Below are 13,344 nucleotides of genomic sequence, written 5' to 3' on the forward strand. Positions count from 1 at the left end.
TTTGCCACAAGTCCTTTGGTGTTTATTTCTTAAACTGGATGCTATCTACAATTGGTTGTGCCCAGACGGGCTGGGTGCATCCACCAACCCATGCCCCGCCAAATGACATGCCCATCACTTTGAAGGGTGGGTGGGTGGCTGGCTTCTCCAGGGGTCTTTTCAGCCACCCACACCACGAGCACGTGGAGCAGCAGAACAGGTTTCAGCCGAGCCACCTCCTTCCCGGGAGTGGAGGGGACGGCAGCCAGGCCCCTTAGTGCAGGGCCCTCTCAAGGATCCGCTTGCACTAGCTACGGGAGGCAGTGGAGGCAGCCCCCGCACTTCCAGGGTTCAGGTCGATGGGGGCTTTTCTTCTGGGCCATCCTCTTCTTTGTCGGACAAATCTCCCCCTTTCTTCTCCAGCTCCACATTCTGCAGAGAAAATGAGAGGAGAAAGATGGGGAGCAAAGATTTAACCTCCGGCACCAACGCCCCATTCCATCCCAAGCCAGTCCTGCCTCAGCCCCCCTGCGCATCCCCCCCCCCAATGCCTGGGTGTGAAATGTTCAATAGGACACACACCCTCCAGTCCTGCCCATCATTAGGTGGCTCCCCCAGTCTGAGATCCCTTGCCTCATCTCTGCCCCTAGACGGCAGCCACCGTCTCTCTCTGGCAAGACCTGCTGCACTTGGCTTTTCATGGCTAGAGGAAACAATGACCCTGGCGCTCCCAGAGCTTCCTGATTGTTTCGTCTCTGCAACTGCTTCCAGGAGGAGGGAGTATAATATGAAGCTACGCTGCCAGAGAGAGAAGGCTTGGATGGCTTCCTCGGACACGCAGAAGCAAGCGGCGGTTGCAAGGGGACGCAGGGAGCAGCCAGGGGAGCGGAGCGGAGCGAAGGGAGGCGCTCTCCAGCAGCAGCAGGAGCCGCTGCTGGGCCGATTCCAGATGACTAATGTTAAGGTGTTTCATGCCGCCCTCTTCCGGATCGCGACGGGGAAAATGCGAAATATCGCGTTTCCTCGCGCGAGTTTTGCGCGTCGTCGCGCAAAACTCGCGCGAGGAAACGCGATATTTCGCATTTTCCCCGTCGCGATCCAGAAGAGGTCGGCATGAAACGCCTTAAGGTTAGTCATCTGGAATCGGCCCTGGTCGAGAGCAGCTTCGGTGCATCCTTCCATGGTGGTCTGTGGGAAATAGTCTGGCAGGGCGGTGGGGGGGACTGGGGTCAAATCCCAGTTCAGCCGAGAAGCTCACTGGGTGGCCACAGGGTTGTTCCGGGAATAAAAAGGGGGAGACCGCATCCCCCGCCTGGAGCTGCTCCGGATGGAGGGAGGGGCAGAAAAGCGGACCAGGACTATGGGACCAGTTTCCGAGGAGGGCAAAAGAGGGCAGTGCCAGGGAGGCTCCCCTACTTCCAGTTCCTCCAGGACTTCATCCATGAAGTCGCCTGCATTCTGTTTGTAAGCCACAGCCAGCTTGATGGCGTCACTGAAGAGCTACGGAAGAAGGAGCAAGGCAGTCAGTTCCACAGACAGGACAGGCCGCCCACCTCGTTCTTGCCCCGCCCAGAGGAAGCCCCGCCCCCTTGGGCCCAGGGAATGCCTCCCCCCAGGGCAGTCGCCTTCCCACACCTTCACCACATTGGTGCCATCTGCAGCAGACACAAAATAGAAAGGCAGGTTGAGCTTGCGTGCAAAGCTGAAGCTCTTCTGAGTCATCTTCATGTCAGCTGTAGGAGGAAAAAAAGGGGACTGTTTCTGGCTGGGAAAGGCCACCGTCTTAAGGGTGTGTGCAACTGGAACATGAAAACAGCAGTCGCCTTCCCCAGGCAGGATAAGCCCTGCCTGCTCCCGCCATCCCTGCCTAGAAGACTAGCGCGCCATCAGCAATCCCAGGGGTGATGCAGGTCTGTCTTGCCCTCCCTTGCGCACCACCAAAAGATTTCTGAAAGTGTTGCATGCATATCCTGCATTCGACCGCTGGGTTGGATTCTGTGGAACCATTCCTCCAGCAGAGGTGCTGTCCTGTGGCCAAACTGGGTCCAAACGATACCTTCCATTTGCCGCCTGATCACCAGGGGGACTTGCTGCAGGACACCAGCTGTGAGTTCCCTGCAGGAAGCCTTCAGTGCACGGGGAGCTCTGACAAGGCAAACAACACACCCCTGGACTGTTTCTGGTTTGGAAAGCGGCGGCAAGGGAGCCAGAGCCCCTCTCCCCACACCACAACCTGACCCAAATCAGGCACGTGCAGTGCTTCTGAATTGCGTGGGTAACTCACAGCTGTCGTATGGCTGCAAAACCCTGTAGCAATCATGTGGCAGATGCAACAGGACTGCCGGATTGTTTCATATTATTATTACCTCTAAGCCCGCTTGCAGAGAGAGCGGGATACACATTTAATTAATTAAATAAATAAATAAATAAAATAATGGATTCTATTCAAGCATATCAAGCCCCAATCCGTATGCGAAAGAACCTCCTCAGGATACAGTGACGCCTCCCGCCATTAGCATTCCACACCCTGGGAAACTCTCACAGGATGACTCAGCTCAACCCCACCCCTCCTGAGTAGATACAAATGACCTGCCAACATCTTTTCCACACTGTGACACTGAGAGATCTCTTGTCTTTTGGTGCTACACCTCTGAAGATGCCAGCCACAGCTGCTGGCGAAACGTCAGGAACTACAATGCCAAGACCACGGCAACACAGCCTGGAAAATCCACAACCACCAATGGATTCTATTGTTTAATATGAACATGAGGAGGTGCTCTGCACTGAGCCAGACCCTTGCTCCATCCAAGCCAGCACTGTCTACTCAGACGGGAAGCAGCTCTCCAGGGTCTCTCTCGGGCAGGGGTCTTTCCTATCACCTTTGATCTGATCCTTTTCAAACTGGAGATGCCAGGATTGAACCTGGGACCTTCCGCATGCCAAGCAGAAAGCCACGCCCCTTCCCTCTTATATAGGAGACTCTGGTTCTGGAGAAAAACGTGTTAAAACCTAAAAGACCTGCTCAGTGTCTGACTCATTCAGCTGTTCCAACTTCAACTGTAATCCTGGAGCTTTAAGCCCAGCCGAGCCAAGGGCTGCCTCTGCTCCCCAAAGTCCACGTTTCCCCCTCGACCCCACTAGGCAGCCTCACGGAGCTCAGATACACGAGGGAACCTACCATCAATCTTGTTGGCAACCACAACGCAGGGGATCTCGGGACGAAACTCACGCAACTCCTTGTACCAGTTGCTCAGGTTCTTGTAAGTGACCTTCCTCTGAACATCAAAGACCTTGCAAGACAGACAGACAGACGGACAGAAAATGCAGAGGTCTATCCCAGCTACGCAAGGCTGAACCAGCGGATGGCGCTTTGGCCCACAAAGGCCACAGCAGAACTCCTCTGGGCATTGGTGGGGCTGGGGAACATGGAGAAGCAGCCCAGAAGGGCCCCGGCCAGCTGTTTCCCAGGGGAAAGAACAAGGGAATGAGAGGGGAGGGCACAGGATGGAACCACACAGGGCCATGCTGCTGCTGCTCTGATGAAGCAGGAACCAGGAAGACAAGTGAGGGGGGACACTTCCGCTTCCATGAGTCCCTGTCCTGTCCTGGTCTGCACCCGAGAGGTCCGGCCCTGACACTGCCTGTGAAGTGACAGTGGCAGAAGTGCGCACAGGGAGGCAGCTAGGCACACGGGGACCCACAACCATCAGAAGAGCCCTGCAGGATCAGACCAGCCGCCTGTCTCGCACAGCAGCCAACCTGTCATGTGCGCACACACCCATGCCACTGATGTATTCTCTAATCGATGTATTGCTCTGATCTGATCTGTTCACTGTATTGATCTACTGTATGATTTCATGTCTTGCTCACATAGTTGTGCTTTGTAATGTAGCCACATAGTCATGCCATTCTGGGCCTGCCTGAAAACGGAAGTGCTGATGCTGATTTCACAGGGAAGGTAACCAGTCTGTCATCCCTGAAAATAGGCGGCGCTGGCCTTGCATCTGGAACTAGAAATGTAACCATTTCCCAGGGGAGAGAGAAAGCCTTTGTGTTTTTTGTCATCGTCTGCCGTTTCTATCCAGACTAAGCTACTGTGTTCTCATGCAACTTCTTAGGTTTTCGTGCTTAAATGCAAACTGCTCCAAGGGAGGGGGGAATAGCACTCCCTATATCAAGAGTGCCTTAGCCTGTATAATCATTCCTGCCAACTTTCCCATCTATGGATGTACCCATGAACTTAATGGACCTCTAAATAATCATCCTTTCAACCAACGCTCTGGAGTGCTTGCTGTGAGGGGCCTGGGGGTCTATCGGCCATGGACTGCCGTCCCTAGAACTGACCCAATCAGTTACCTGGAAGGCCAAAACCAGGGCACAGAGATCCTGATGCTGCCTCCTGGCCCTGGTACTCACTGACTGCCTCTGCATGTGGAGGTTCGCTTTAGTCAGCAGGGCCAGTAGCCACTGATGGACCTCTGCAAACATGCCAGGCTCCCCGGCAGACAATGCCACGTGCAGAGAATGGCCTACAAGACGACCTGAGCTCAGAGCAAGGTCTGCTAAGCATCCAAACAAGGAACTGATGAAATCTGCACTGTAACGTGGCGCACTGGATGCCATCCAGTGATGATCCGCAAGCGGTCCTCTAGCCTGCTCCTTATAAACAGCTCACCTATAAGGTGCTGGCGAGGGGTGGGTTGGGGTGGGGCTGGTTTCAGGCCTCCAACCAGGCATCCTGGGAGCAGGCCCCGCAGGCCTCGGTCCTGCATCCTCAAGGCTAAGCCGAGGGAACAGCAGGCCTGTGCTCCGCTGTCCAGAGGCAGCTCCCCTGCAGCTGGCCAAAGGGGGCATTGTTGTTTCACCTCAGCAGGGTCCGCTGACCTGGAGGCCATTCTAGGGGCACCCCCAGGCTGCCTCCTGAGCAGCGTGCCGCTCTGCACAGACTGAGCTGCTCACTGGGCACTTGGAGCCCTCCCCAAAGGCCTCCTGAGCCAGCTGGCCCATTTCCAGGCTGCCAGCCCTGACACAACCTCATGCGCAGCTCCGTCCCCTTACCATGATACAAGCGTGAGCCTTGTGGTAGTAAGAGGGATGCAAGCTGTGGAAGCGCTCCTGCCCAGCTGTGTCCCAGAAATCTGAAAAGCAGAAGCCAGAGGTTGGTCAGAACACAGGAACACAGCCCTGTCCCAGGCCTCACCTTTCTTGGAAGTATATGCTACATCTTGGGGGGGGGGGGAAGGTAAAGGTAATCCCCTAAGCAAGCACCATTACTGACCCATGGGGGGGGGGGATGTTGCACCATGACGTTTTCTTGGCAGACTTTTTGTTATGGGGTGGTTTGCCATGGCCTTCCCCAGTGACTTACGCTTTACCCTCAGGAAACTGGGTACTCATTTTACCGACCTCGGAAGGATGGAAGGCTAACCTTGAGCCGGTTACTTGAACCCGGCTTCCACCAGGATCAAACTCAGGTCGTGGGCAGAGCTTGGGCTGCAGTACTGCCGCTTACCACTCTGCGCCACGGGGCTTTACACATCTTGGAAACAGTGAGCCAAAGACTCCATACATACAAACTGTTACAAAACCAAGCAAAAGTAGGGTGGGAACTCAACTCCTGGCTTGGCCACCCGTCTCTTCCAAGGCTGTCATGCCCTGCAAGGTCTTACCCACAAGGACCGTCTTGCCATCCACAGTGGCTGCGTGCTTGTAGAGCGTCAGGGCAAAGGTAGAGAGCTGCTGAGGCTGGCTGTGAAAGTCGTCAAGAAGTTTTATTTATTTATTTATTTTATTTATGTCATTTATAGTCCACCTTTCTCACTGAGACTCGAGGCGAATTACACAGTATGAGATTAGTACAATCAGCATCAAGGACATTTCAATACAGTATCAAGGACATTTCATAAACAATGCCATGGGGTAAATAGATACAAGTTTAAAAGACACAGTATTAGCAAGAATCCAGTACAGGTTGCCTACAAAGGTGAGAACTGCTGAGGGTGCTAAGGGGGAAGAAACCCCCATACCCCAAGTTGTGGCCAAGAAACCCTACAGAGACACGCAGCTGACCTGTAGCGGAAGACGGGAGCTCTGACTCTCGAAAGCTCATACCTTGAACGTCTTGTTGGTCTCTAAGGTGCCCCTCCGCTCAAACCCTGCTGTTCTCCTGCAGACCCACATGGCTCCCTACATGGAACTTCGGATTCTTAAGCCGAGCCCTAACGGCCCTTGCTGAAGCAGGAAATACAGGTGTTCTCTCTCTCTCTGCACTTGCTGCTTTCTCCCTTCAAATCCCCACTGCTCAAAGAAGGGGTGTGTGGGCACGTATCCGTATTGTTTAAGATGTGCGTGTCAATCTGGATGTTTATTATAAGCTGCGGTTATAAGGCAGCCATAAGACTATCTATAGCGGCTTGATCCAATTTTAAATAAAAGTAAATGATTTTCCCTCTGCCAGCATGCCTGTTGCAAAACCTCAAAGGATACAAGCCGTCCAGGAGAAACCGCTCCATCAATCTGCAAGGCAGGAAGGGAAAAAAGACCAGTAAATAAAGACCCCTGTTCACAACATCTCAGAGGCAGTAAAGGCGAAAAGGCTTTCTCACCCAAGACAGGAGACCGACCGACCGACCACTAGAAGCCTGAGACTGGAGTAACTCTGCTTGGGATTTCACTGTATGCCTAGCAGCACAACCACCCGAGGCAGAGAGCAGGATGCATTGTTTACAGCCCTGGGGACGCCAGGCCTGGGCACTGTCTCTGAGCAGGGCCTCTCCATGGGCAGATATATACAAGGGGCCGTGCTAAGCCACGCACTACAGGGAAAAGTGGGAGGATATCCTTTCTGAACTGGAATATGGTTGCCCGTTAGGCCCAGAGTTGAAGTGCACCTGTCCATTGCGGGCAATAGTGTAGGACTGTTCAAACAGCCAGAACAGATATCTAATGTTGCATTAAGAAGGGGGTTTGGTGGTTATTCATTAGATTACTAATCAGCCATTTTAGCTATTCCTCTTGCATTACATATAGGGGAAACTTTTAATGTTAAACGTGTTATTGGTCTAAAAAAAATGGCCAATGGCTCTTTGAAGTGGTAATAAAATATTGTTTAGGAGAAAACACAGGGGGGCTCTGAGAAGCAACACTGCAGTCCTGGGCTCAGTTAATCAACCTTTGAGATCGTTGGAGCCCAGAAACCACAGATGCAAAAACCCAGGAGAAAAAAAATGGAAAATAACCGCCTTTTCTGCTGAGGATTTTTGATTGTTTTCAAAAATTTCCAAAGAAAAATTGAGAAATTTGGGAGCGCCAAACTATGCAATGTTTTTTTTTTTATAAGAATGAGTGAAATGTCTTTTAAGACAAAGTTTCACTCACTCAAAATGTAAAATACAAAGATTATTATGTACAACATTAGGCAGCGTTTGAGAATCATAATTCTTATATATGCTATAGACATATACAACATATTATCAAGGCATGTATTTAACAATGCAATCCTAAGCTTTGCCTGGAATACCTCTTCTTAGGATTGCACGGTAAGAGACAGACAACGTGGTGTAGTAGTTGGACTAGGATCTGGGAGACCCGGGTTCAAATCCCCACTCTGCCTCAGAAGCTTGCTGGGTGACCTTGGGCCACCACTCACTCTCAGCCTAGCCTACCTCACAGGGATGCTGTGTGGAAAAATGGAGGCGAGCAGAATGAGGTAACAGCTTCAGGGCCCACTGGGGAGAAAGGTGGGATATAAATGAATTGAACAAATAAATTATTGTTCAAACATGTCCAGTTTGGTCTGCCGAGAATGCACCTGTAACCTGCCGAGAATGCACCTGTAACAATTTAACATTTTCTGTGTGATAATGTTTAACAAAGGAAGCCGCACAAAGGGAGCAGTGCTCCGTTTAGTCCTGCCCATTTTCTCAGTTTGGTTGCAGAAAGCAAAGCGATTACTGGGACACACTGGAACGAATGACAAGAATGCCCTGAATGCATCTCCCATTATTTCCAGTGGGCATTCTTGTCATTTTGTTTGAATACATCCCACATTTATACTGTTAAATTCCATAAAGATAGTGTTAGGTGGGTATCCGTGCTGGTCTGCAGTAGAACGGCAGGATGTGAATCCAGGGGCACCTTAGAGACCAACCAGATTTTCAGGGTGTGCGCTTTCGAGAGTCAGAGCTGCCTTCATCAGTTACAACTAGGAACGGAGATTCACATATATTATTTCAGTAAAGAATAATCTTCACTGAAAATTATTCATTATCTGTAATATGCATAACATTCAATATATCTCACATGCATTATTGCACCAATCCTTACGAAAAGGTACGTGAAGAAGGGCGCTCTGCCTCTGGAAAGCTCATACCCTGAAAGTCTGGTTGGTCTCTCAAGTGCCAGGATTCAAATCAAGCTGTTAAATGCCACAAATATGTCAAACAGTGCCAGTCTATATACTAGGGTTGCCAACACCGGGAGAGAAAATTCCTGGAGATTTGGGGGTGCAGCCTGGGATGGGGGAGAGGGCAGGGAAGGAACCTCCGAGGGGCAGCAGAATGCCACACAGAGTCCAAAGCAGCCATTTTCTCAAATGATCTCCGTCACCTGGAGATCAGCTAGGGTTGCCAGCCTCCAGGTAGTGGCTGGAGATCTCCCGGAATCACGACTGGTCTCCTGGCCACAGAGATCAGTTCCCCTGGAGAAAATGGCTGCTTTCAGGCAGTGGATTCCATGGAACTGAGCCATGCCAAGGTCCTTTCCCTCCCCAAACCCCACTTTCTCCAGGTTTCACCCTTCGGATCTCCAGGAGTTTCCCAACTTGGAGCTGGCAACCCGAAGATCAGCTGGGATCCCGGGAGAGCGCCAGCCACGCCCTGGAGGTTGGCAAGCCTAACTGTCAGCGCTCGGGGGGCCTCCCCATCCCACGCACTTGGACTTGCCGACGGCGCTGTCGCCCAGGCAGATGATCTTGACGTTCTCGGCGGCGTCGTACTTCTCCTGGTCCAGCTCCAGGCCGGCGTCCCCGCCGGGCCTCCCGTTCGCCATGGCGGCCCGGCCGGCCTGCGGGCGGAGGAAGGCGCGCTCGGCCGCGGAGAGAGAGCGCGGAGGGCGGCCCGGCTGCGGCCCTTGCCCGGCGGAGCCTCCCGCGGCCTACCTCCGCCGCTGGGCCAGGCCGCCGTTGCCTAGCAACCGACGCGCCGCCCCGCCACGACTAGGCCGCGCCGCCTCCGCCCGCCCCGAGCAGGCCTCGCCCGCCGGCCGGCCGGTCAGGTAGGCGCCCGGCGTCCCCCCTCAGGACTCGGAGGCGCTGCGGGGCGGTGAAGCGGGCGGGGGGCTGGAGGGGGGCGCCTTCCTCGCCCCCAGCGATAAAATGGAGGCCCTCGCCGGGGGCGGGGGGCGTGGGTGGCGACCGCGCTTCGTTGCTGTGGGCCCACCGCAGGCCACGCGAAGCAGGCCCGCTCCGTCCGGAGCCAGCGCCGTTTCATTCATAGCACCACAAGGATGGAAGGGTCCCCCCAGGGCCATCTAGTCCAACCCCCCCTGCGCAAGGCCTTCACATTCACACAGGCGGGAGGAGATCGCCTGGCATTGCAGCTCCTCTCCAGGCCGCAGAGATCAGTTCCCGTGGAGAGAATGGCTGCCTTGGAGGGAGGACTCTGGGGCATTAGACCCTGCTGAGGGTCCCTCCTCGCCCTAAACCTCACCCTCTGCAGGCTCCACCTCCAAAGCCTCCAGGAATCTCCCAAGCTGGAGCTGGCAACCATACGTACCTCCCCCCACACCCTCCCAGTGACCCTCACTCCATGCCCAGAGGATGGCTGAACACTCTCAGGATCCCTGGCCAAACTGGCCTGGGGGAAATTGCTTCCTGACCCCAAGGTGGCGATGGGCCTTGGGGCTTACTCTCAGGAAGCTGTTCTTAGGATTGCAGCCCCCATGAGGAGGAGCCTGAGTGCTTGACAGCATGGATGCTTGCTGAAGCTTTGGCAGCCTGGCGCCTACCCCCCCCCCATCCCCGCCTTGCCTTGCCTTGCCCAGTCTGAAGCAGAGCAGCAGTCAAGGGGCGGCCCAGTGGCAGTCCAAAGAGAGGGTGTGGAACAAGAAGCCCTTTCCAGTCTTCCCAGCTGGATTGCAGCCCCTCTTCCATTTGGGGAAGAGCCCTCTTCTGTGGGGAGCAAGCAGGCTCCATGGTTCTACCCCCTTCCTTGCTATTCTCACAACAACCCTGAGAGGTAGGTTGGGGGCGAGGAGACTGGCTCAGGGTCATCCTGCAAGCAAGTCTTAACAACAACCGTTTCGGGTAGGTAGCTGTGTTGGTCTGAAGTGGAAGAGCAAGATTTGGGTCCAGTAGCACCTTAGAGGCCAGCTAAATTTCCAGGGAGTCAAAACTCCCTTCCACTACTCATATTGATGAAGGGAGCTTTGACTCTCTAGAGCTCCTAACCTGGAAATCGAGTTGGTCTTAAAGGGGCTATTGGGCCCGAATAACAACAACACTCTGCTTACATACTGCACTTCTAGACAGCTTAGTGCCCCACCAAGAGCGGTGACCAAAGTCCGTGTTTTTATTATCCCCACAATCCAGCTGGGGCTGAGAGGAGGGGCTTGCCCAAGGCCACGTGCAGAGTTCATGGCAGTAGTGGGATTCAAACCAGGAGAGTGCTGAGTCACAACCCAACCACTTAACCACTATGCTACAGCAGCTAGCTCCTGGTCTAACATCTTAACTGTGACACCATCTCCAGGATCAGCTGTCTGTACCCCCCCCCACACCCACCCATGAAACAAGAATGATAAAATGCAATCTTATATATGTTATTTATAGACTGCCTTTCTCACTGAGAGTTAAGGCAGAGTACATAGAGTATGCCAAGACAATCAACCGGGTGAGACATCGAATCAACAATGTAAGAGGACTGGGGTGGCAGAAATCAATTGATTTAGACGGGAGCCGCCTCTGCGTAGGATAGCAGTGAGAGTGGCTTGTCATCCGTCTCTGAAGGACTGTTGTGAAGGCACAGCTGATGAGAATGCCTTTCGGGAGCTGCTGCTGCTGCTGCTGACGTGAGGAGGACCAGCAGCACTGGGCTGAGGCAACACGGGTCTGTCTCCTTCCCCTCCTGCTGCTGCCTGCTGAAGGTCCCCGCTTGGTTCTGCTGTGCCTTTCCCTCAGCCCAGTTTGACCTGCCTGGTGCTTTTTGCAGGCAGTGTTTTTGGACGCGAGGCCCAGCTTGGCTGGCACAGTTCCCATTGCAGCCACCCGGGGCAGAAAGAGCTGAAGAGGAGGATGAAGGCTGTTTTGCGGGCCCCTCAGCGGGTGCTGCAGCTCACCCTGGCCATTGTCAAGCCGGACGCTGTGGCTCACCCCCTCGTCCTTGAGGTGAGGAGCAGAAGGGCTGCTGCGAGGGTCCCCCTGAAGCATCCTCTTTGGTGCTGGGATGCACGCCCTTCCTTGTGAGCTGCACTCGGAAGGGGCAAAGCCCCTCTCAGCTGATACTGGTTGATGGCTTATACATTTCTCCCCACGGTAAGACCTGTGTGCAGTTGGGAGTGGCAGACTGATGTGCGGTCCCCGTGCCTGGGGCGCCCTCCTCCTCCTCGCTTGCACTTCCTCTGGCTTGAAGGGTTTATGCCTTCTCTTCCTCTCACTCTAGGCTGTGCATGAGACCATCCTGAGCAACGGGTTCTTGATCATCCGCAGTAAGGATCTGATGTGGACCAGGCAGGACAGCCGGCGGTTCTACCGGGAGCACTCAGGTCAGGCTCCAAACGAAGCCCTCTTAAATTCTGAGCCAGGGAGGCAGCTGAGGTCAGCGGACAGTGGCCAGCTCTGATTTTAGGGATCCAGGAAGTGGCTTCTGTTCTTCTGATCCTTAAGGTCTGCTTGTATGTTTCATGATTTATGTCGTCCATTTTTATCCCTCCCATCCTTCCTCCAAGGAATGAAGGCAGCATGCGTGATTTCCCCCCCCATTTCATCCTCACAACAACCCTGTGAGGTAGGTTAGGCCGAGAAAGTATGTGACTGGCCCAAGGTCCCCCAGTAATTTTCAGGGCAAGCCAGGATTTGTGCCCGACTCTCTTTGGTCCTGGTCCAACACTCCAACCCTGGGGCAGTCCCTGATCAGTCTGTGTGGACAACTGCATCAGTGGAGAATTGCGGGTTCCTCCTGGTTGTCTGTTTGCAACAGCTGCACTCTTGCCTTGTCATCACATACAATGGCACGCAGGTGCTCAACCAGGAAACACTGGGTTTTCAGCGTGGGAATGATGAATCCACGTAACAGGCGTGGTGGTCTCCATCCATTCTGCTTGCGTGGTGCCCCTTCTTGTGTTTGGCCTTGTTCTTTGCCTGATTTAATTCCTGGAGTGGCCGGAGGATACACGTGGCGAGAACGAAAAGGTACTATGCGCCACGAGGAGAATTCGTATCCATTACAGTGAGGAGATAAACATGCGAGGTTGACTTCCTTGCTCTTTTCCTTGTTCCAGGGCGCTTTTTCTACCAGAGGTTGGTGGAGTTTATGGCCAGGTATGTCTGATAATTCTCCACTGAAAGGAACAATAACATATTTATTTTGTTTTTTATTTACTTTACTTATTTATAGTCTGTTTTTTCTCTCTGAGAGTGTAATTCAATACAGTCAGCAGCCGGGACATTCAGTAAATAAGGCATATGGGTGAGGATTGCAGAAACTGGAAAGCGATACAGAGCGGATACAGAGCGGAAACAGACGTGAGCAATTTCTTATGACATAGGCAACAACACTAAGAGCCAGTGCACAGTAATATAGCCTACAGTCCTTATTCCTTTATCAAATAACAACAATAACAACAACATTAGATTTATATGCCGCCCTTCAGGATGACTTAACACCCAGTCAGAGTAGTTTACAAAGTATGCTATTGTTATCCCCATAACAAACACCCTGAAAGGTGGGTGGGACTGAGAGAGCTCCAGGGAGCTGTGACTGGCCCAAGGTCACCCAGATGGCTTCAAGCGGAGGAGGAGTGGGGAAATCAAACCCGGCTCTCCAGATTAGAGTCCTGCCGCTCTTAACCACTGCACCAAACTGGCTCTTTGAAAGCATCTCTTTGAAACATGTTCATCCAGCATGGCCCTGTCACCTGCATATGAAAGCCCTCCTGAATAATTCAGTTTTGCACACTTTGTGGAAAGCCAGGAGAGTGGGACCTTTCCTGACCTCTTCAGGCAGGCCGTTCCATAAGGTGGGGGCCACCACAGAGAATGCCACGTGTACGGGCAGCTCTTCATTTTGCACAATGGCACCTGCAGAAAGCCCCGTTCCTGTGAGCGAAGCTGTCATGGCAGAACATAGGGAGAGAGGCGCAGTTGTAGAT

The 13,344-nt window shown here is 53.3% G+C and overlaps 2 protein-coding genes across 4 annotated transcripts in view; one reads left to right on the forward strand and one right to left on the reverse strand.

Annotated features, from left to right (window-relative positions):
* The window catches only part of RABL2B (RAB, member of RAS oncogene family like 2B), a 25,018-nt gene continuing 11,674 nt past the window's right edge, over nucleotides 1-13,344 (reverse strand). Inside the window, exons 1-8 of one of the 3 annotated variants that reach the window (XM_054989099.1) lie at nucleotides 8,912-9,135; nucleotides 6,466-6,495; nucleotides 5,649-5,728; nucleotides 5,038-5,117; nucleotides 3,158-3,269; nucleotides 1,615-1,712; nucleotides 1,396-1,479; nucleotides 1-411 (exon numbers count right to left, since the gene is read on the reverse strand). In XM_054989099.1, coding sequence (XP_054845074.1) covers nucleotides 331-411; nucleotides 1,396-1,479; nucleotides 1,615-1,712; nucleotides 3,158-3,269; nucleotides 5,038-5,117; nucleotides 5,649-5,728; nucleotides 6,466-6,495; nucleotides 8,912-9,027 — 681 coding nt within the window. In that variant the 5' untranslated portion in view covers nucleotides 9,028-9,135 and the 3' untranslated portion in view covers nucleotides 1-330. Of the gene's footprint in view, nucleotides 412-1,395; nucleotides 1,480-1,614; nucleotides 1,713-3,157; nucleotides 3,270-5,037; nucleotides 5,118-5,648; nucleotides 5,729-6,465; nucleotides 6,496-8,911; nucleotides 9,136-13,344 lie in introns of those variants that run through there. The other 2 variants (XM_054989101.1, XM_054989100.1) reach the window with 2 other exon arrangements.
* The window catches only part of NME6 (NME/NM23 nucleoside diphosphate kinase 6), a 10,000-nt gene continuing 5,831 nt past the window's right edge, over nucleotides 9,176-13,344 (forward strand). The window contains exons 1-4 of the mRNA XM_054989102.1: nucleotides 9,176-9,252; nucleotides 11,187-11,362; nucleotides 11,637-11,739; nucleotides 12,475-12,514. Coding sequence (XP_054845077.1) covers nucleotides 11,270-11,362; nucleotides 11,637-11,739; nucleotides 12,475-12,514 — 236 coding nt within the window. The 5' untranslated portion in view covers nucleotides 9,176-9,252; nucleotides 11,187-11,269. The remainder of the gene's footprint in view (nucleotides 9,253-11,186; nucleotides 11,363-11,636; nucleotides 11,740-12,474; nucleotides 12,515-13,344) is intronic.

This window comes from Eublepharis macularius, chromosome 9 (assembly GCF_028583425.1).
Source record: "Eublepharis macularius isolate TG4126 chromosome 9, MPM_Emac_v1.0, whole genome shotgun sequence".
In the NCBI taxonomy this organism is placed as follows: Eukaryota; Metazoa; Chordata; class Lepidosauria; order Squamata; family Eublepharidae; genus Eublepharis; species Eublepharis macularius.